General features: G+C 34.8%; 1 protein-coding gene across 4 annotated transcripts; it reads right to left on the bottom strand.

The window, feature by feature from the left end:
- Window positions 1-1,574: 1,574 nt before the first annotated feature.
- LOC103503365 (protein RETARDED ROOT GROWTH, mitochondrial) lies at window positions 1,575-21,694 on the bottom strand. Of its 4 annotated transcripts, none has more exons than XM_008467538.3 (7): window positions 21,067-21,694; window positions 20,670-20,781; window positions 17,769-17,931; window positions 13,646-13,794; window positions 11,916-12,067; window positions 3,050-3,164; window positions 1,575-1,988 (listed from the first exon to the last, which is right to left on the bottom strand). In XM_008467538.3, exons 1-7 carry the CDS (start codon window positions 21,348-21,350, stop codon window positions 1,848-1,850), a joined length of 1,116 nt encoding a protein of 371 aa, XP_008465760.1. In that variant the 5' UTR covers window positions 21,351-21,694; the 3' UTR covers window positions 1,575-1,847. The 4 variants fall into 4 exon arrangements, with proteins under 4 accessions (XP_008465760.1, XP_008465761.1, XP_008465762.1 ...); XM_008467539.3 differs by having other exon boundaries at window positions 20,670-20,798; window positions 21,067-21,214; XM_008467540.3 differs by lacking the exon at window positions 21,067-21,694 and adding an exon at window positions 18,547-18,628 and having other exon boundaries at window positions 20,670-20,785.
- Window positions 21,695-23,569: the final 1,875 nt, after the last annotated feature.

The following is a 23,569-nucleotide window of genomic DNA, read 5'->3' as shown; positions in this document are numbered from 1 at the left end:
ATTTTATGTCATATGCATAATCATGTCGTCTTGATACAGTTGCATAATTAGAACCTTAATGACAAACTTATGATATAACAATGCATGTACAACAAATAAACAAAGCATCATTATGTAAAGTTAAAACTGTTCATACTATAGTCAATTAACTTTAGTTTATCGGATTTAGAATTATAAACTACTAAGCAAATATTCAATAATTCTTTATTGAATAATACATCGATAACAACTTTATTAAATAAACAAAAAATGTTCGGCATTTACCGATCGCGAGTTTTAGAACATAGCTCACATCCTTTTGACTAAAACTTCAGGGGTGATATACAAATGTAAAGTTCCAATAAGAAAAATGAAAACAATAAACTAAGGCATACAACAAATTAATACCCAAAACATTCAAGACCAGATATTATCATTCATCGTCAATAAACTGTCAATTTATTAAAAATCCATCTCATACTAACTGGAAAGCGATCAAAAGAGCATTGAAATATCTTCAAGGGACAAAAGACTATGGATTACATCATGGGTTCGAAGAATCTACCTTTGACAGCACTCTCTGGCGTTGAACGGGCATGCAGTACTGATGATGGGATATCAATCTTAGCTTATTGTGTGCTTTAAGGTGGGTTATTGATATCTTTGTCATTCCGGAAGCGAAGTGCTGAGAAATAAATAAATTAAATTGTTTCTTAAATTTCTAATATATTGGACTAGCCCGAATATAAAATCTCATTACCAATTCCTTGTATTCAATTGTTATGACCCTACTCTATATATATATATATATATATATATATATATATATATATATATGCATGTATATATGTGTGAAATAATAGATGTTGAGCATTAATATACAAAAACCTAAAACTTCTCTATAATACTAATCAATACTTTATTGCTATGTAATGTACAGATATTTAATTGCTATTCGATATTGATTATTATTCGATTATCGCAATATAGAAGGGTTGCAAATGTAAATAATTTGTAAATTTGTGTATCTTGATTTTAGATTATATGTTTTTTATTGATTATAAATTGAACGTTATTATACACGCACTTCATATTAGACTAAGTCTAATGAAAATCACATAACAATTTCCAAAACACTGTCTACCGCCTCAAAGTTCAGTTATTAATCATGGTCGAGGCAAAGAAAATTAAAAGGATTGAGGAGATCACACTTGCGGAGAAGAAAAATCTTGGGAAGGAAAGGAGTCGCGGGAGAAAAAGAAGATCATGCATGCAAATGAGAAAAAGAATTAAAAGAGAGAATAGGAATTTTGCTTAGGTTCATTAAGAGGATAAATCGATATAAAGAAATAACCAATATCATAACTTGAATTTCTTTCTCATATTTGCAATAGTAGAAATCTGGAAGACACATTTGCAAAATATCTTACTTATTTTGCTACCTATTACAATATTAGTACACAATTTTGTATCTGTCATCAGTTTCAAGAATTTCTCCCTAGAGAGAATAAGATGCATCTTCTCAAAACACTTGCTATGGCTAAACATCAACATAACTTTAGGAGAGTTTTCAATATTTATACACATAAAAGAAATCCAGAAGGTAAAATAGTAATGAATTTCTCCAACTTAATTTTCTTCGAGTTACAAAATTTATATGTTTATGCGCATCTATTTGTATAATATAATAATGTAAGAACAACATGACAACATGAGCATAATGTAATATGCTGAGTTGGACGATCGAAAAAAAAAATAATATAAGAAAATAAGATTATTATCTTTATGAAAGAATAATTAGTACAACAAACAACAAAATTAGACTTGACTAATTGCACAGCAAAATTTTCATCCGCTACGCTGGCAACTCAGAGTTGCATAGGAGTTGAATCCTTAACAATCTCATATAATGATATAATGTTTTCAATGCTCAATAGGCCAATGATGCACCATTCCAAGAGATCTGATTTCCTATTCTGGAGGACTTCTTGAAGAAAATGAATGTTATGCTGCAAGGAATGCCCAAATTTATTAGAGAAGAATTAAACACTGTTCTATCTCAAGAAATATCATTTCCAGAAAAGTAAAATATCCTCCTTCCAGCTAGTATGATATAAGTGGAAGAATTCAGGTGAAAGATTTAAACAAGGAAATCACAATGAGGATGTTGATTACTTTTTCCTTAGCTCGGCTTTTGGAAAAGGAACACACACCACTACCTGATTTCATTTGCATTATTTTGGGTCAGCTCAGAACACACAAACTTCAGATGGACAGCACAATCAACACTCGGAAACAATTTAGCAGAACCAATTTCTTAAAGAAACATTCTAAACTAATTAATTAAAGAGGCAGTCCTCAATCAAGACTTCATTCCTTCAAGAACTATGAATTGATTCTCCTATAATAGTAGCTAGCTTTTGATAGGACCAAGTCCCTTCACCGCAGATTTGAATATTGATGTCAATATTTTAATTCTTTATTTTTTTAAAAAAAAAACAAACATTTAATTCTTGAAGATTGGGAAGTCATACCCATGAAACAATATTCGCAATCCAAACAATTAAATAAAACTTTTCCTTTTCTAAAATTCTACCAAAGTAGTAGGAAAAACTAGTATTTTTTCCTAAATAAGCGGAGAAAAATAGAAGACAAGAATATGATAAAACCAATAAAATTAATCAAAAGCTGCTAGTATCCATTTGATTTTAACATCACTCCCTAATACGTGCCACAATACTTGAATTTAAAGCCTTATAAATGTGTGAATATTATGCATTAACGATTTAATGATTTAAAAATGAAATAAGAATGGACTTATAAATCCATTCACTTGAGAAAATTGAGAGTTTTAGTTGAAAAAATATTTAGTATAAATTAGTTTTCTTTCCCTTAAAAATAATACAGGAAGAAAATAGGAAAGGTTTCACGAGGTTACACGTCCTCTAAACACATTTGCCATTGCTTTCAACTTGGCTGTTGCCACGACATTTAAGAAGAATGCTCAAGAGGCTCAACTATACGGAAAAAAGCACTTTGAAGGAATGAAATGAAATAGAATGAAAATTACCTCCACAAACTTCAATTTGAAATCTAGATTTCCAAAGCGCTGGGTGACCTCGTACTCTTCCCGAAGGTACTCATATATTTGAGCATATTTTGCATCCCTCCACGCAATTTCTGATCTGAGTGGCAAAGGAAAAAGACAATAAAAGAGCGCTAAGATGACAAAATCCTACCAATTTAAAGCAATATTATGATCAAATTTTCTATGCACTAATATGTAATAATAAGAAGATAAGAATGTATATATTTTTGTTTTACTTATATCAAGCTTGAAAGGCAAACTTTTCTATGTTATGATCTTGGTTCTGTTAGGATGTCAAATACATTTCTGAACAACAGTATTATCCAGGCGCCAAGAACATAGAAAACCACATAAGACGTAACCCAAGCTTTAAAGAGGCTCTAGATAAAATAAGAAATAAAAAGGAAACGCACAGTTACAATCTGATCCTTGGTGTTGGATGTCAAAAATTGCATCAGCAAGTTTCTTTTGATATTTAAAAGACTTATTTTAAGATTATTGATATCAATTTTTTTTAAACGGAGACAAACTTCTTTGTCTAATCTAACAGCTGTTTTCGAGTATATAAGATACAATATGATAAACAGAGCACAAAAGAAAACTACCTAAAACCCAATAGACGAGGAACTACTGTTGCAAGAAATCATTCTAAATAAGCTAAAAACCTATTATGTATATGATAGGCCACTGATTGTACATCAGTATGCTCATAGGGGCAAAAACGGCAAAGAAGTAGTTATTATTGAGTCGGGAGAATCATCGAACAGTAAGGATGATTATCTTGGGTAGTTTTAGGCATTTATCTTGACTAGTTTCAGCCTTCAGGTGCGTAGTAGTTGGTTATTAAGGAAGTTATGTTACCATTGCTATGTTATGTGTTTAAATAAGAAGTTAGCAGATGGGTAGACAGTCTTTTAGTTTGAAGTGCTTGGGTTTCTCTCTTCTATGGGAGGAAAGGTCTGTAACAGTAAATTATCTATAATAAAAGAACTTTACTTTAGTACCTATCATACTGGTATCAGAGCCCTCAACCTGGGGATGACAGGAAAGGTGGCACAGAAGAAAATTGAAGAATGAATAGGCGTAACTGATTTTGAAATTGCCAGGATTCAAGTAGATGTTCAGAAGTTACCACAAATTGAAGAAACACTGCTTGGACTTGCTTAAGAGTGTTTAATGCTTTATCCATATAGTACAGTCAGAACAACAACAAAGGAACGCAAATGACACTCGAACATTATTGGCTTCTTTAGTTTCTGGTGTTGATTTGCCCTTCCAATTTGACGGCTAATGAATCGAATGAGGTAATTAAGAGTACGACAGTGACAAACACGGTGGAACCTATTATGACTATAGGAGTAATACATTCAGACAATAATGAGGGTGAACAGGATGGTAGCAAATTAAAGGTTGAGATGTCAATTTTCAATGGATCCAGATTCTTGGTTATTTTGAGCCGATTGTTACTTTCAAATCCATAAACTTACTGATTCCGAAAAATTAACAGTGGCAGTCATTAGCTTCAAAGCAGCGGCACTCGATTAGTACAAAGCAGTGGAGTATAAAGCACTTGGAACCTCCCTCTTGAGTACTTTCACCCAAGCCCTAGATCACTCCACGGAATTACCCCCTCACTTACCCTTCCTCCATCTATAACAAGATGTAACCTCCCTAGTAACCACAATTACATAATAACTACTAGTAACTTCTTAAATATCTAATTACCCTTATACCCCTAACCCTATATGAATCAAGATATCTAACAGACTGTTGATTCGATTTGGCTCATCATGCCAAGGTTCAGTTTGTGGGCAATTTCTCGTAATCAAGCAGAAACAGTGGTGGAGGAATATTGTAATCGTTTTGATAGGTTGGTGGCTTCTTTACTCCAACTACCGACCAAAGTCCTTGAAAACACATTCTTAAATGGGCTTATGCCATGGATCAACGCTGAGGTTGAGTGTTAGAAACCTGTTGGACTTTCTAATATCATGAAAATAGCCCAATTGGTCAAGAATCATGAAATTACACGGGCTAAACTGGGTATCTGTACTTATTTCCTGACTAAATCCCAAATTAAGGAAGCTTTTTGTACATCACATGCGTCATCGAGAAGGACAGAAATTAAACCTTCAAATAGTCATCTATGCGAACATTTAAGCGAACCATTACTTAGCATAGTGTTTCCAACATCAACCTGAAACAGGAGGGACTATCCAAACGACTTTCTGATGCTGCTTTAAAACAAAGAGGGAGAAAGGATTGTGTTTTCAATATGATGAGAAATTTATGACTGGCCATAGATGCAATGCTCGAGATTTACGATAATTACATATTTTAGTAGTTGAAGCCAGTGGTGAAGAATTTGAGTTATTGACCAAGGCAAAGAAGAATCCATGGTTGAACTTCCACAAACAATAGTAGACCCAATCATTGAATTATCCTTGAACTTGGTCGTTGGATTGAGCACACCAAGAACAATGCAGCTTCGTGGTTTTATTTCTCAAATTGAATTTGTTGTTTTGATTGATTGTAGGGCTACCCATAATTTTATCAATCAATGATTAGTCGAGCAGCTGAACAGTTCAAATTATGGGGTGATTATGGGCACCAACACTGATGTTAAAGGCAAGGGTACATAAGGCAGTGTAACTGCGCCTGGGTGAGTTGATAGTTATTGATAGTTTTCTTCCTTCAGAACTGGGAGGAGTTGATATTATACTCAGAATGCAGTGGTTATTCACCTTGGGCGTTACTGAAGTGGATTGGCATAATCTATCAATGACAATTTCTCAAGGATCAAAGACAATTGTCTTAAAGGGAGATGCAAGTCTGACAAGACAGCAGATCAGTCTCAAACATATAATCAAGTCCTAGACATCCAATGACCAAGGTTTCTTAGTTGAATGTCAAGGCTGTGTCTCCTTGGTTGAGTGGTATGGAGTTGATGATGTATTCACTCTTTCTGATTCGATCCCTAAATTATTACTTGAATATGATGATGTTTTTTAATGACCTGAAGAACTTCCTCCATGTAGGACTATTGAAAATCATATTCATCTCCAACCATGGACTAATCCGGTTATTGTTCGGTCGTATCACTATGCCTATCATCAGAAAAGTGAAATGGAAAAATTGGTGCAGAACATGTTGACTTCGGAAGTAATCTGACATTCTTGTGTTGACTACCGCACTTCAATAATAATGTAACTATTCCAAATAAAATTTTTATTCCCGTTGTTGACGATTTGTTTGATGAGTTGAGTGGTGCTACGTTGTTCTCTAAGATGGTTCTTAAGTGAGGGTACCATCAAATACACTAAATCCAGCTGATGTTGAAAAGATAGCTTTCCACACTCATGGGCATTATGAATTCCTAGTTATGTCGTTTGGTTTGATCATTGATTTTTCGACTTTTCAAGCTTTGATGAATTAGGTTTTTCGCCCTTTCTTACGTAAATTTGTTCCGGTGTTCTTTGATGATATTTTGGTTTATAATTGGACTATGGAGGATCATGTCCAAAATTTATTGGTTGTATTAAAGGTGTTAAGAGACAATGCATTGTATTAAAGGTGTTAAGAGACAATGCATTGTATGCTCATGGAAAATTGAATATTTAGGCCATTTAATTTTGGGACGAGGTGTTGAGCCTGATTCTGATATAACACGGGCAATGCTTGAGTGACCAGTTCTTGCATCCATCAAAGAAGTTTGTGGAGTTTTGGGGCTTAATGGCTACTATAGACGTTTCATGCAAAATTATGGTAGCATTGCACCTCCTTTGAGTAGTAGATTAAAATATGGTGTGATTGAGTGGAATGTGCCCGTAAAGTGAGCATTTGATACTTTAAAGTAAGCTATAGTAACTTTTCCCATCTTGGCTCTTCCTAATCTTTCCCAGCAATTTGAGATTCATCTGATGCATCCGTCATGGGCGTGGGAGCCACATTGATCCAAACAAGCAACCAATTGCCTACTTCAGTCATACCTAATGCATGATCAGGCCAAACCAGTGTATGACGAGAACTCATGGCAGTCGTTTTGGCAGTCCAACATTGGCGTCCATACTTATTGGGCCATTATTTCATTATTTCAACTGAACAACGAGCTCTCGAATTTTTGCTAGAGCAACGTGTTATTCAACCACAGCATCAACGTTGGTTCCAAATTATTGGGCTATGTTTTTGAAGTACAATATAAACCAGGACCAAACAACAAGGTGGCTGATGCTCTGTCTAGAATGCCTCCCTTGGTACACATCGCCAATCAGATTGTCCCAGCTTTAATTGATCTTCAAATTGTCAAACAAGAAGTGCACAGTGATCCCAAATTGGTTGCTGTGATACAACCTGCTGATTATTTTTGTATTATATTTTATTCTAATGGTTGCATTATATTTGCTAAATTTATTTATTTTTTCTTCTTTATAATGGATCGTTCTTCTATTTTAGAACCCTTCTATCTTTATGGATATACAAAAAATAAATTATTTTGGCATAACATCAAACAGCTTTTTTGAAAATCCTAAAAACCCTAACTTTTTAAAAACCTAAGACTTCGTTTGGTTTATGATCCAAAAATTATTTTGAAAAACAAAGAGTTTAGTGGAAAACAAAAATAATTTCTTTCTTTTCATTATATTCGAAAACATGTTTGGTTCCAATTTAAAATTTTGAAATTTGAATTTAAAATTTAAAATTTGTGTTTGATTGTGAATTTGAAAATACAATAGTGTATATCATGTTCACGATTTTTGAAAACAAAATCTAAAAACAAAGAAAACGACAATTTATTGTCTTCGAAAATGGACTCATGTGTTGTTTTTATTAAAAACAAGTATACCAAACAGTTTTAATTATTCTTTTTTATTTTTTGTTTTTAAAAACGTCAAAATGATAATGAATCATGAACCAAACGAAACCTAAAAAACCCTAAATCACTTACAACCCCCCACCGCCTCGAGGATCGTCGTCACTGGTCACTCTACTCCGACCAATCATCACCACCACCACAGCTTGCCGAACATTTCAGGCAGTGATTTTTCTTGCATTTTTTGCTGTAATTGGTAGGTTTTTGTGGTTTTTCTTGTCTTCGTTGGTCGTCCTTGTCTAAGACCTTTGCCACCATCTATCGCCAGTGACGAGTTTAGTTTATTTTTTCAGATTTGTTAGGTCCGTTTTTTGAACTTTGTTGCTTCAGCCATGTCAAATACTCAGTCACCTATGGCTAAAGTCGACAATGGTATCCATTCAAATAACCCCACTATCCAAATAACCATGATGCGACTTAATGGAGACAACTTTCTGTGTTGGTCACAAAGTGTTAAAGGTGTATATTCGTGGACAAGGGAAAAATGGCTACATTTCCGGAGAGAAAACTGTCCCTAAACTAGACACCTTTGTTTGCTACATAGGATGCTAAGAACTCCATGGTAATGACTTGGCTTGTAAACTCCATGGTTGAAGACATGGCTGTAATTACATGTGTTACTCTACATCAAAGGAATCGTAGGATAGTGTAACACAAATGTACTCTATTTGGGCAATCAATCACAAGTATTTGAGTTGAATCTCAAATTAGGAGATATAAACCAAGGAGGTAACTTGGTGACAATACTTTCACTCACTAAAAAGAATTTAGCAAGACTTAGATCGCTTGATTCATACTCTGCAGATGATTAAAAGTATTATAGGAAAATGTAGAAGATGGTCGTATTTACAAGTTTCTTGCTAGCCTCACTCAATGTTGAATTTGATGAGGTTAGAGGTCGAATACTTAACCTCTCTTCCATCTATTAACAATGTGTTTTCTAAAGTTCGCTGGGAAGAAAACCGCATAAATGCTATGATTGGAAAAAAGCCTATTGATTCAGTAGAAAGTTCTATATTGGTGACCAAACAAATAACCATGAAGGCCTCTGATCACTCCTACAAGACACATGAAAAGCCTCGAGTCTGGTGTGACCATTGTCATAAACACCTACATACATGCGAAACATGTTGGAAGCTTCGTGGAAAACCTACGAATTGGAAAAGTTCTAAGCAAGGAGAGAGAAATTCCCTCCACACCTTGAATGAAAATGTTTGTGATTCCAATCTATTTAGCAAGGAGATTATTGATCAAATCCTTAAATTGCTAAAGACTACTTCTTCATCCGGTAATTCTAGTGTTTCCTCGGCACAATCAAGTAATTTTCTTCAAGCTCTCTCTTGCATAAACTCATCTCCATGGATTATAGATTCTGGAGCCTCTGATCATATGACCAGTTTCTCTTTCTTATTTGCATTCTACTCCCCTGTATATTACAATGAAAAAATTCACATCGCCAACAGTAATTTCATCCCTATTGTAGGAAAAGAGCTACTCCTTTAACTACAAAACTTACGTTGTATTTTGTCCTTCATGTTTCAAAATTAGGTTGCAATTTGTTATCTGTTAGTAAGATCTCTAAGGATACTAACCATCGTGTTGTCTTCTATGACACTCATTGTACCTTTCATGATCAAGACTCGAGGAAGACGATTGGATGTGCTAGGATGATTGGTGATCCCTATGACTTTGATGAAGTTAAAGCTAGTCATAAACGAGTTCCGAGTTGAGTAGTGTATGTTCTCCTTCTGTTTAAGAAACTATAATGTTTTGGCATCGTAGATTAGGGCATCCTAATTTTTTTTACTCAAAGTATTTGATTTCGTATTTATTTAAAGGTCTTGATTGTTCTTCAATGTGAAAGTTGCATTTTTGTCAAACATCATCTATTCGCTTATTTGCCCAAACCTTACAAGGCTTCTTCACCTTTTTCCTGAATTCACACATATGTTTTGGGGTCCGTCTAAAGCTTTAACTCATAATGACGCATTGGTTTGTTACCTTTATAGATTTATACTCGTTCAACAAGTCAAAAGTAAGAGAGGTTTTTGTTAGATTTTACAATATGATTGAGACTTAGTTCCAAACTAAAATCCGCATCCTTCACTCTGATAATGTTACTGAATATTTCAAGGAATGATTAACCAATTTCTTACACGAAAAAGGTACTTCCATCAACACGTCGTGATACTCCTAAGCAAAAAGGAATTGTTGAGCGAAAGAATATACTTTTACTTGAAGTTGCTAATGCCCTTATGTTTTCTATAAATGTCTCAAAGTATTTACGGGGTGATGCAATCCTTACAGCTACATACTTGATCAATTGAATGCCAACTAAGGTTTTGAACTATGAAGCACACACTCCACAAGTGGCCAAGTGTCGGTGTCAGACACGTGTGAGACACCGACACACATTGAACATGTCTGACACGCTAGCTGGCGTGTCAATTATTTTGTTATTAAATTTTTTACGTCCAAACAACCAGACACGCATGGAGTTTGCCAGGTCCAAAAGTGGCATTCTTTTCAAACAAAGGAAGTATATTCTTGATCTGCTAAAAGAGACAGGTATACTGGGTTGCAAGGTAGCAGAACTCCCATTGAGCAGAATCTGAAATTGGAAGCTGTGATCAAGAATGAGATAAAGGAAAGAGAAAAAGTACCAGAGACTTGTAGGAAAACTATATCTTTCCCACACACGTCCTAACATCGCTTTTGGAATTAGTATGATAAGTTGGTTCATGCATGCTCTTGGACCAACTCCCATTGATGTGGTTTATAGAATCCTAAGTATTTGAAAGGTACTCCAAGAAAAGGCATATTGTTTCAAAGACATGATCATCTCAAACACCAATACTAATTGGGCAGGTTGCACGACTAATAGAAGATCCACTTATGGATACTACTCCTTCGTTGGAGGAAATCTTGTTACTTGGCAAAGTAAAAAACAAAGTGCGGTTGGAAGAAGTAGTGCAGAAGCATAATTTAGAACTTTAACCCAGCACATTTGTGAGTGTATATGGATAAGAAGATTGTTGGAAGAATTGCGATTCACTCAGACAATGCCCATGCACATTTACTGTCACAAGGCAGCAATTTCTATTGCCCACAATACAGTCCTTCTTGACAAGACGAAACATATTGAAGTCAATGAACACTTTATAAAGCAAAAGATCGACGTGGGAGTAATATGCATACCTTACCTTCCGACATCAGAACAAATTGCAGATGTGTTAACTAAAGGCATTCCAAAGTGGCAATTCAACAAATTGATTGTCAAGCTAGCAATGACTGATATCTTCAAACCAACTTGAGGGGGAGTGTTGATTATTTCCTTTATTGTATTATATTTTATTGTGTTGGTTATATAATATTTGCCAAATTTATTTTTTCCTTTTTCGTAATGGGTTGTTCTATTTAAGTAAAATCTTTCGCTTTGTGAAATAAACAAGAAATATACTATTTTGGCATAAATAAATGAAATCTTAAGTCAAAGCAATGTTTACTGGATTTTGTTTGCCTCTTTACTTGTTTTGGGGATCTTTTTTCTTCTACTTTGTCTGCTTATTGGTTTGTATTTTGAGCATTAGTCTCTTTTTATTTCCTTATGTGATGGAAAACTTTCGGGAGGAAGTCTATTACTATGAGGAACCAGACTATTCCTATATTTGCACAATTATGGGTAAATCACGTATAAAAACGCCGAACGACATTGATGGTCTTCCTTTTTAAGAATGTCCTCCGTTGTGGGTGATCTCTTATTCCGCCACTTTGTAGAGCTATGTCACTGCCATGACCACCTTGGATTGGCCATGAGACAAACATTTTAGTTTCTTCATTGCAAGTCTCTTTTCATTTCCTTAATGAACATTTTTGTATATTGCATCCTTTTCAAAACAATAAATAAATAAAATAAACAGACAGCTATCTGTTTAGATCAATATACTATAAGTCCAATATCAACTATCGTGGTCTTACCTCTCAAAAAGACCAACTTTGAGAATTACATCTGCTAGATTTGAATTGGCCTTTCCAACAAGTTGAAGGAGCTTTTTCTTATCCATAGTGAATGTTCCTGTTTTCTCCATTTTACGATTTATATCTGCAAACTCTTCAACCAAACTATCAACCTGAAAAGAAAAAGAGAGAAAAGAAAAGGCATGTTTTGAGAACACAAATACAAGCACTAATTGGTGCTGAAGATTAAAATGCCAAACTCGGAGAATTAGAAACTTAGATATTTCATGAGCAAGCAGATCTCATAACCTCCATCATTCCAGCTAAGCGACAAAGAATGTCAATTATGACACAATGATGGAAAAGTTGCAGGAAATTATAATGTCACCAATCATGCTTTAGGAATAGGTCTAGAAATAATATAAGTGTGCCTACTAAGTTGGACAGGAGTAAATAAACGAATGTGATAGACTGCCAATGATTGTTCACATAACCAGGCATGCTAATCCCATTTTATTTTGCTTCCATACCAAATTGTAAAATCAAATTGTATTTATCTGTTGTCTTGATCTTTTGGACTCGTTCTTTAGCATTGGAGTCCTTTATTGCAGGAAGGGTTGAACTCCCTTTTCTATTGTCGGGGATTGGGCTTCTTTTTTTCCTTTTTATCCTTTTGAGTGCCCTTCTATGTTCTTCATTTCTCTCCAAGAAATTGTGGTTTTGAATAAAGATTAAAGAAACAAAAGATTGATAAAAATCAGTTTGACAAAATGTAATTTTTTAAAAAGAACAAATAACAATTCTAGAGACATTTCAAGAGCTCCCCATCTCTCCCTAATCGTAACCAAAAATAATTCTTAGATTGACACCTACTAACCAAATATATACCCGACTACTAGGAAGGGGTCTGGTTTCATTAAAAAGGTTATAGCAACGATTCTACATGAATCCAACTAATTTCGTTAATGAACAGTTTTGTATCCTATTGACACTTCAATCAATTTTAACTATAAAAATAAATTTTACATGGCCACATTTTTCTGGCTAAAGAATCAAAAACTTCTCTTTTTACATGAATCTAATTTTCATTTCATCTTGAAAAAGCCATCTTTTTTTCAACAATGTCTTTGTACTTTGGTCCAATAGTGTTCTGTTAGACATAAATAAAATTCAAATCGCCCATAATTGAAAGAATAAAGTTCTCTAGTCATTCCTTCCTCTTGCCCTCTTTTGCCCTTGTCCTATCCTTGTCGTTCTGTAGACATTTTCTACTTGGGTCTATCAGATAAAGAGAGAATAAAAAATGTATGAGAGCTTGAATAAGAGCGTTTAAAGAGGTATACAAGAGTTGTTGGTACGAAATGATCTCGTTCTGTTTGTCAGTTGAAAAAGGAACTCTTGAGCAACATAACTTTGATAAACATATTTCATCTTGACTGCCTCAATTAAGTATTTCATTTTATTTTCACTTTGTTCAAATAAGAGTCGTCAGTATGATGTCTATCATCATCTCTATTCCCTTTACATATTCTCCTATCTCAACTAGTTCTATGAATTTCTCTATGTCAATTCTATCACCTTGTCTTTACCCATGAGATTCCAACATTTGATCCTTAATTGACCTAGGAGTTCTTCACATTTCTTTCTACTTGCTCCAGATTTGTGATAATGGGAACATCTTTACCCCTAAACTTCTGGGGAAAATTCCATGTTTCTATGTATGTAATGAGTATGTACAATTGTGAAATTACCTGTGATACAAAGTAGTCCAAAGCAATGCTTTGACCTAGCACACTTCCAATAATGCGAACACTATCCGTGTCTAAACTCTTGAGAACAATGTAATCGGGACCTCCCTGCATATCCTCGACCAAATATGGTTTCTCTTTCACAGCATAATCTATCACAAAGTAAAAATAGATTATAACTAAAAACATATTTCTGAAAAGAATGCAACAAGAAATTATCCAAGCACATGTACAGGTTTATACATCACTCTAGAAGCACATAAATATAGTAAATGAAGAAAGAAAAACCATAGATAGGTATTAACTAGTGGTGATCATTGGTCAGTCAGTGTTGGTTAGATCACGTCAAACTAGCACCAACATGTCAGTTTCTAGTAGTTGGTTTTGAAGATATGAATATTGCGCACTAGATAAGAAGCATGGCACAGACATGAGACACACTACACAACACACCAATTTCTGCAAATGTAGGATGTGACGCGTTGAGGACACATTATATCATTATTATTATTGTTGTTGTTGTTGTTAATATTATTATTACTATTAAAAATAAGGTTTTTTTATTAATTATTTAAAATATTATTTTTTATTAAGTACTAAAAGTAATTAATATTACTTTTTATTAGTCATTAAAAGTAACTTTTTTAAAAAAAAATTAGTAAAGGAAAAGGTTGGTCAATTTAAAAGAAATAACAAGAGGCCCAACAAACCCATTAAAGCAGAAAAAAATAAAAATAAAGAAAAAAAGAAAACTCTAAACCCGAAATCCTATTATCCCATTCCCCCTTCAGCCTTAAACTTCTTTTCCCTCTCCCCATATTTTGTTCTCCCAGGCCCCTCTCCCCCATTCTTACCTTTCCCATTGCTCCGCTATTGGCCACAAGCAGTCACTACTCCGACCAACGTCGATGCCGAGCAATTCTCTTCAACGTTCGATGAAGTGGCGGTCGTCCAGCAAAGGAAAAGGGAAAATCAACAGAAAGGGAAAAAACATAAGGTTGTTTTTGGCATGTCCGAACATGTCTTCTCATGATTGATTTATTAAAGAAATAAAAATAAAACATCTAAAAGCGTGCCTAACGCGTATCTGAGCGCATCGTTGTCGGAAATGTGTCAGACATTAACACTCCATCAAAAATTACGTGTCCGTTCTTCCTTGCCACTAGCAAAATAGACATAAAAAATCCCAAAATAAATCACCCAATGAATCTTTTCTTTCATTCTCGTACAGATGCCCATTAAACAATAAGGGTAGTAATAAGGTACCAAAATGCCAAGAGGAAAAATCGTCGGCCACCCAAAAGCTTGAAGAACAAAGTCCAAAAGATTCTAGCGTACTCGCACCAAATAAAGAAATGTTTTGGAATTTCTTTTTGCATAAATGTAACATTTTGGAGAGAGATATCCATGGAAACTATTTTCGAAGCTTGTCATGAGTATTAAGGCATGATGGCTCAGCTAACAGGTGGAGAACTTCACCTTTCCAGAATATAAACCTTTCCAAACGAAGAGATCTATCTATGCATCGAATATCTCCCTTTGATTTTTTTTTTTTTTTTTTTTTTTAATGAAAACCACAACTTTCATGGAGAGAATGACAAAAAGAAACAAGGGCATACAAAACACCAAGCCCACAAAAAGAGGAGACCCTCTTACAAGTAGGGATTCCAACTATGCAAGTTAACACTTGTATTATTACAAAAAACCTTTGAAATCAAAGCACATAGGGAAACATGACAACAAATATCCCAAAGACGTAGATGAGAATTTCAAAGAAAATGCCCCATTAGTTTCCAAATTCCAACACCACAATCAAAGGTTTCATTTAGTTTAACCACATCAAGAGCATCAATAAGTGTGGTGCATTACCCTATAACAGAACATATCAGCCACTACACCTCTCTTCCGTGTGATGCCAAATAAGGAGGGAAACCGTGGCTGATATACCACAGCCCAGGGGCTCACCCTCCTCTAGTCGAACAGATTACTTATTATAAATAGGCAAAGTCATATTTCTAAAAGTAAAAATAGGCAAAGTTCCTCTAGCAGAAGTCACCCTTCATCAGCATTAAAAAAAAAAAAAGAAGTCTCCTCACCGTTTCAAGCTACCCTTCAAAATTTATATCAAAGGAACACCTTTCCGCAATGTTTGGACAACACCGGTAAGTTCACATTTGCTTAAAGAAAGTTGCACTAAAGCAACTTCCAGGGCTTTCATTTATATTGAAAGCAAAATAGAATACGAAACACCAATTTACGTGGAAACCCGAAAACCAGGAGAAAAACCACGATATTTTTGTTCTTATTATTGTCCTGATAAATTATACAATAGGTACAATGAGGAAGAATAAATAGAATACACAAAGGAATAAAAAAGGAAAAGATTTAGGAATTAGGGTAAATCTTTCCATAAATACCCTATCGGCCAAGCCCACTAATCCTAACACTCCCCTCAAGTTGGGACGTAAATGTCAATGAGGCCTAACTTGCTAACACAAAAGTCAAAGTTTGGTCTGAGAAGCCCCTTGGTGAGAACATCAGCAACCTGTTGGCTTGAAGGAATGCATGGAATAGTGCATATACTCCCACTGTCAAGTCTTTCTTTGATGAAATGCCAATCAATCTTAACATGTTTGGTTCTATCATGTTGAACTAGGTTGTTAGCAATACTAATAGCGACTTTATTATGACAAAAAGGCTTCAATGGTGTCTCACACTCCTGATGAAGATCAAATGGGACTTTATAGAGCCAAATTTCCTCACATATTCCCAAACTCATAGCTCGGTATTCGACCTCAGAGCTGCTCTTGGCCACAACACTTTGCTTCTTACTCCTCTAAGTTACAAGATTGTTGCAATCAGGGGTACAATAACCGGAGGTAGACTTTTTGTCAACTCAACATGTTTGTCTAACTTTCTTTGGGGCATTGATCAACTAGTTCCTTAGATTGTTTTGCCATCTTTTTTCATACCCACCCAAATAAAAATGTGTACTACTATTAATCCGTAGCAAGTTGATGCAAAATTCAAAAACAAAACCAGCAAACAGTGTTGTTAAGGCAAGCCCAAGAGCTCACCTATGACAAGAGGCAAGGAGAGGTGAGTACTCAACGCCTTTAACATATAGAAGGTGAGTGGCTCTAATAAGACACTTGCCATATTGCGCCATCTTTAATCTTTTGCACCATAGCCTCAAATGGTGGCAAGCCCCGATTAATCGAGGCAATTATTCTTGATAAAATGTTTATATGTCTTTTATTTTAAAAAAATGTCAAAATAATAAATAATATTAAAACGAATAAAAATACACCTAAGTCCTAACTTCATTAATAGAAGAATTGGGAGAAAATAATAAGGGGGGAATCAGTTTGTGGGTAGTTTTCTGCACTCTTCCTTTTGGTTCAGTTTGTGAGAGAGAGGATAGGCAGAGAGGGTAATATTTTACTTTTGGTTCATAGTTTCTTGTACTTTTCAATTCAGAATTGATAATACATCAATTCTACCTCGTAATCTTTGAAGTATTTTCAATCAAATTAGAACACAACTACTTGGTGTTCTATCAAAAACATGTTTACATGCACAACATACATTTATTTTTAAAATAACATATCTCTACCATGTCGTGTCCTACTTTTCTAGAAATTGGTGTGACGTCGTGTCGGTGCCATATCCGTATCGTGTGTGAGTGCTTCCTAGTTGAAAACTTTGCCGGCAATTGTTAAGTACCCACATAACCATGTTTACCTTTCATTTACCTCATCGTATCCATAACAGGGTAAAAAATGAGTAGACAGTGAGAAAGATGGTCCCTTACCAATTACATCTCGACTCTTTTTAAGAAAGTAAGCTTTCATTGAAGAAAAAATAAATTATTTCAAATTTATCGGATGTCCCCAAGGCCACAGGGACAGAAATAAACAATTGCGTATAAACATCATATGCATATGCATGCCGGTACTATACATATTTTTGTTTACTCAGCATTTTTTAAATGATCTAATTCATGGTAGATATACTCTTGTAAGAGTGATCAGATGCTTTATTACCACTGCTTAAAGGGAGGAGCTTGATTTGCAAGGTCACAGAAAAACAGAATAAATAATCTGAATATGCAGAAAGAAATTACCATCCTTCTTTGTTTCTGGAAGCAAACCAGAAGCATGTCTTCTGACCAAATCTAGAAAACTTTCAACTTCATGATCTTCAATGTTAAACAGAACAGCAGAGCCATATTGAAATACAACCATGTATCTGTAGCAATTTGTGTTCCCTCCTTTAACTCTAACACCCTAAAACATAAGTAAAAGATTACCAACAAAAAAATGAGGAGTGTAATTAAAGAAAAATAAGATCAGTACGCTATCAAACACTTTTTTCTTAAGCATGGATTGCTTGAATCTATAAACATGCACATGCATGTCGCCTCTAATCTATTGAGAAGGACTGCATGAGGAATCTTATGTTCACGTATTACAGTTGAGTTAGTGGCAGGGACTAGTTTGCATTGGCTTGCACTTGCTTATTCCTGGCTAATTACAAAAGTTTAACAGTTTGATTATAGTGCAGAATTATATTAGTGCAACTAATGGTACACACGTAAATGCATTCTTAAAAGGAAAAAGAACTCGTTTATATGGCATAGAAGTATCGTGTCACATAATGTGATGCATGCATATGACTTCATCATGAGATTTCTTTAATGTATCTTAGCTAGGAGTGGAGTGGAATGTGGTTTGGTTTTGCTATGCTTTCCCATTGATCATTTTTTTTTTTTTGTGATATCCGTAAGCGTTCGGACTGACTTACGAGCATCTCGATTAATCTCACAAGACAACCGACCTGACTCTACAACATTTGGGTGCAAGGGAAACTTGTAGGAAATTAATTGTTAGGTAGGTAGTCACCATGGATTGAACCCATAACCTCTTAGCCATTTATTGAGACTTTGTCTCCTTTTTTACCACTAGGGTGTTAAGACTCTTCAACCTGAAACTCAGAAAGATCACAACAATAGTAAAACAGAGACAGCACTCTACTTAAACATATTGCAATATCAACCAGGTTTCTACAAGCCAAAATAGAGTCTAAAGATGAACATAAATGGAAAGCAAAATACATAACAAAAAAGCAACAAACCAGCTCCTTCGAGAAGGCTAGAATCCTCTCCCCGAGAAGCTTACAGCAGCTTTTTACCAAAATAAAAGCTCAATGATCAATCCCAACACATTCCCTATTTAAACCAACAATCTAGTGGGACCCTCAGGTATTTCTTTCCTCTCCAATGATCTCTCTCATAGTATTATTATGTGGATTTCCTTTCTTGCCCCTCCTTTTATACGTCTGAAGGACTGGTGGTCTAACATAGGCCAGTTAATGATGATTCTTGTACATTGATCTTTTTACCATCATTTCCAAGACTTTGGTTGCTTTGACTTGTGTTATTACTTATTAGTTTGCCTTGTGTTCAATTATTTTCACTCCTTATGTGATGTATGTAGCCTCAAGAGATAAAAGAAACTTTCACCAAGAACCAAATCAAAATCTTTATTATTATCAAAAGTTGTCTAATACAAGAAGGGACTCACTATTTATAGAAAATTAAAAGAATCCTTAAAAGGATAACTAAAGGGAAACTAAAACCTAAAGGGGTAACTAAAATGTAAGCTTCTTGTAAGTTAGGGTAACTAAGATGTAATTAATCAAGGATTAACTAGGATTAATTTGAATGTACCAAACTATCCCAATGGTATTGCAAGGGCAACTGTGAAGAAATTTGTCCCATTTTTCGAACAAGTGAAAGGGACCAAAAACATATCATTTACATAGGGACTCAATCAAAAATCACCCTGATCAATTTTAATCAGTGTATAGCCTGCAAACGGAGGATTGATAAATACTTGAATTTGAAAAATCTTCCAACAATTTTGTTATCTTCTTCTAGTCGGAGTCTCTAAACGTAAACAGCCTTGAAATAATCCAGAGATTATTGAAATTTTCCACAAAAACTTCATCATTCTTTTTTAACCCAAAATGAATTCTTGCTCTGTTTTCCCATACCTAAAATAGAGGAGTGTGCCTATCTTTTTATTCCTTCATAAGTCATGCTCTGTTTTCTTGTATGAAGAATAGAGGAATGACAATCACGACAATCGCTCTTTACCTGCACTATCTCTGGTCTTTCAGAATGAAAGACGATGGAATAGCCTTGCTTAGATATTGAGGCTTAAAAATCAGTGTCTGCCTAGTTTGACAAACAAAAGACTCTTTTCTCCTTAAAGCTCTTTAGCATTCCTAAGAAAGAGTGACCACCCTTCTTCGAAAACCCCAAAGGCATGTGAATAAAGAATCCACCACCTGAGTTGGCCAAACTACAAATCTTATAATCCAATCTGACAAGCCTCTGAATTAGCCTTGTAGTATGTGTGTTCTCTGCAGTATTAATACTCATAACAAGGTGCAACGAAGATATGCATTATCCCCACCAAAACATCTCCCCCAATTTGTGTGTCCTCAATAAAGGGAGTGAGCAAACACTCTCCCTTTTGCTTCGTTGTAGCTTCAGCTAGAGAGTGTGGAACTATTCTGGTAACTTATTTGGTTTGCAGTGATGTTAACCTTTGGCTCTAGGTGGAAGGTGAACTCTTTGAGCGATTGGAAATTGGAAGAGATAGGAGTGTTGTGGTCGAATACAACGAAGGCTTTTTGTAGCTTATTTGGAAGCTTGTAAGGAAATAAATGCTAGAATTAGCTTAGATAAGTACAATTCTTTTTATTACTTGTAACTTTTTCCAGTTCACGACTTCTAGGTGGGGTTGCCAACACAAGTTTTTTTGTATTTGCTCCACCTTCCACATTAATTTACATTTGAAGGCTTCTTGCCCCTTGGCCCGTTAGGTTGTTCGGCTCCCCTTTTTTTGAATGAATAATCATCCGTTTTGTATCAAAAAAGTAATAATAACAAAAAGAGTAACTTGAACAAAGCATGATATTTAAGCATAAAGAATATACATATGTTTCAACTGCTTACGGAGGTTTCTCGAGGGAAATCAGTGTATCTCAGAGCGATATAATTTGACGCGCGGGAGGTAGGAGGGACAACATTGCTTAGATTCTCAGATTGCATATTCTTCAAATTTATACTGCCAAAATCACGAATCTGAGAAAGGAAACCCACAAATGACCAGGAAAAAAGAAAGAAATAGAGAAGCATGCATCAACTAGGCAGCCAAAAAAAAAATTCAAAAAAAAAAAAATCAGCTTCGGTTTACTTCAATACCAACTTGTCTATGAATGAAGAAATGGCGTCTAATTTTAACAAGTTCCAACACCTAATAGTCTAATATACAAGTGGAGACAAATGAAGTAGATTAAACAAGATAATCTACGAGAAATACATCAATCCAAAGGTCAATACAGTGACAAACCTGGTGCAAAGGAAGTAAGCTTTGATGGGAATTTTCCCAATTTCGTCATCATCTTCCGGCTCGAAATCGTAGGAATGATCAACCTCGGATTCAAATTGATTAGCAACAAAAGAAATCGGAGATGCAACAGCAGAAAAAGACCTCAAACATCGAAAACGAAACACGGGGTTTGGAGAATGAAAGGAATAGGAAGGTCTTGAATTGGCGAAAGGAATTGGGATGGGAGATTTAGAAGCTAACGATATGCGGCTGAGAAAAACTGAAGCAGCCCTTCTCCAGCCCATTCACTGGAATGTGGTTCGAAAATCAACAGCGTGTGTGATTCGTCATGGGAAAACTGGCTTCGAGGCCGCCATGTTTATATGGAAGCATTATGGTAGAGAGAAGGATGTGGGTGAGGAAATAAGACGTCCTCTTCTCAAGTTCTCAATGGATCACTGGGTTAGAGCAGGATGAGTTTACTGTGCACAACGGTCCGAATGGAAGGGAAAGAAGAAAGAAGTGAAGTAGAAATTGCCGCCATGTACTAGGGCTTTTGGGTTGTGTAGGGACAATGCCAACTCGTCCATGCCTCTTCCATTCTTCTAGTTGTTACATTTGTCACCCAACTTTTATTTTAATTTTTACCCAACCATTCTGCTCCCGGTTATAATAACTTTCTCTCATTTTAATTTATATACACCCTTCAACTTTCAATAAATAAATTGTGATTAAGGACCCATTTCGTAACGTGTCTATTTCTATTTCTAATTTTTAAGAAATGAATTTGTTTGATAATTCGTGGGAACAAAAAAAACAAGTTTCTCTTGTTTCTTTCGCAACTTTATTTCTCTATGTTTCTCTTTTACTCTTCCACTTGTCTTCTCCATTCTCAGTTTCGTCCTTCTCTCCGGCTAGGCGTTCTCCCTTCTCGATTTTGTCTTCTCTCCGGCTAGGTGTTCTTTTTGACTCCGTTTTCTTCTCCATTTAGGTGTTCTCTCCGGCTAGCTCTCTATTCCTTTTCTCTCCTCCGACTACATCTTCGTTCTCTGGCTAGGCGTTTCTTTTCGACTCTCCATTCTCTTTCTCCCTTCTCTGGTTCTCTAACTAAAGGTATGTATTTTTTTTCTCTATTTATTGATTCTCCAACAAGTCAAAATATGGCTTTGTCTCCTATCGATCTCCATCTCCCTTAAAATTAGGGTTTCCATCACTTACGTATTGTCTTTGTTGATGTGTTTTTTTCTTTTCTTTTTTTTTTTCTTTTCTTTTTGTTGCTAATGGATTGATTTAAAGAAAATCTAGAGGTTACCCACCCCTTGAATTAGAGGTATAATTGAATTAGGTGAGCGTAGGTGAAGAAATTTATGCTTATTTGTTATTTCTCTTTTTCTATTGAAAATTGAAGGTATATTGACTTGGAGTTTTTCATTCAAACATCACAGATGCAAATTTAGCTTGAACAGATGAAATTTGTCTATAGTGTATTATTTTCACTAGTGAATTGTCTGCTAAAACTTCATCAATTTGTACTGTGTTTGGTGTTGGGAAGCATTTTCTTTTACCTACCATTTCTTTCTATAGTGTGGTGCTAAATTGTTATTGTCAATTCAATGGCTTTGTTCATTATTTGTTAAGCTTGGTTTGTTTATGTAAATTTAATGGCTTTCTTAACACCTTACAATAGCTAAGTTTAGAGATGTTAACTGTTCAAAATATAACTTGGAGTGATGAAAGTTTAATCTAAAATTTATGATGTGATTAAAGTATGCCTTTGTGGTCTTTTTCTTCATTGAATTGTTACTTAGATGATTCAATGGTTAAAGTTTAGTGAGGTAAGTATATCTCCTTTCTATAGTTAAAATGATTTTAAACCTTATTCTTGTTGCAATATTCTTCACATCAGAAAATCTAAAAACAATATTTATGTGGTAAAAGAAAGCAGAAAACCTAAAAACAAGAGACAAGTGGTAAAAGAAAGTAGAAGAAGATTGAAAATAGAAAGTTCAATGGAGGTTAAGAAGAAGAAATGGGCCTTAATGAAGATCTACTTTTGCATTCTACTTTTGCCAAACTCAAGTCTCTATTATAATCCATAGCCACAAAGGCTAATTCTAGATTTTTCATTATGTAGAAAGGATGTGTAAACTATGAACATTTTGTTTGTTTATTTTAATTTTGCCACTAATTTTTGGATTTGTCATTATGTAGAAAGGATGTCACAAAAATCAACTGAACAACTTTGTGTTGATGACATTGTTGAGATTGATGAATTAAAAAGTGAGGGACCATGGTCAATAAGAGTGAAACTTTGTTTGTAGATTTAATGGATGAAGAGGTTGCAAAAGGCAATCGACCAACTACAACATTTACAAAGACTAGTTGGAATTATATAAGAAGCCAACTAAATGCTAGTATAGGATATAATTATTCTCATGATCAATTGAAAAATAAGTTTAACAAATTAAGATAAATTTACAAGGATTTCAAAAAGATATTTAGTGATATGACAGGAAATCGTTGG

Source organism: Cucumis melo, chromosome 9 (genome assembly GCF_025177605.1).
Source record: "Cucumis melo cultivar AY chromosome 9, USDA_Cmelo_AY_1.0, whole genome shotgun sequence".
Taxonomy (NCBI): Eukaryota; Viridiplantae; Streptophyta; class Magnoliopsida; order Cucurbitales; family Cucurbitaceae; genus Cucumis; species Cucumis melo.
Note: the sequence above shows the minus strand (reverse complement) of the source record. Positions and strands in the feature narration are given on the sequence as shown.

Excerpts from the sequence above, each read along its gene's own strand:
- LOC103503365 (XM_008467538.3), bottom strand. The coding sequence starts at position 21,350 with ATGGGCTGGAGAAGGGCTGCTTCAGTTTTTCTCAGCCGCATATCGTTA. Across the intron at positions 17,932-20,669 it reads ATTTCCCTCGAGAAACCTCC|GGTGTTAGAGTTAAAGGAGG; the intron begins GTAAGCAGTTGA and ends CTTATGTTTTAG. Across the intron at positions 3,165-11,915 it reads AAAGTTGGTCTTTTTGAGAG|ATCAGAAATTGCGTGGAGGG; the intron begins GTAAGACCACGA and ends TTTGCCACTCAG.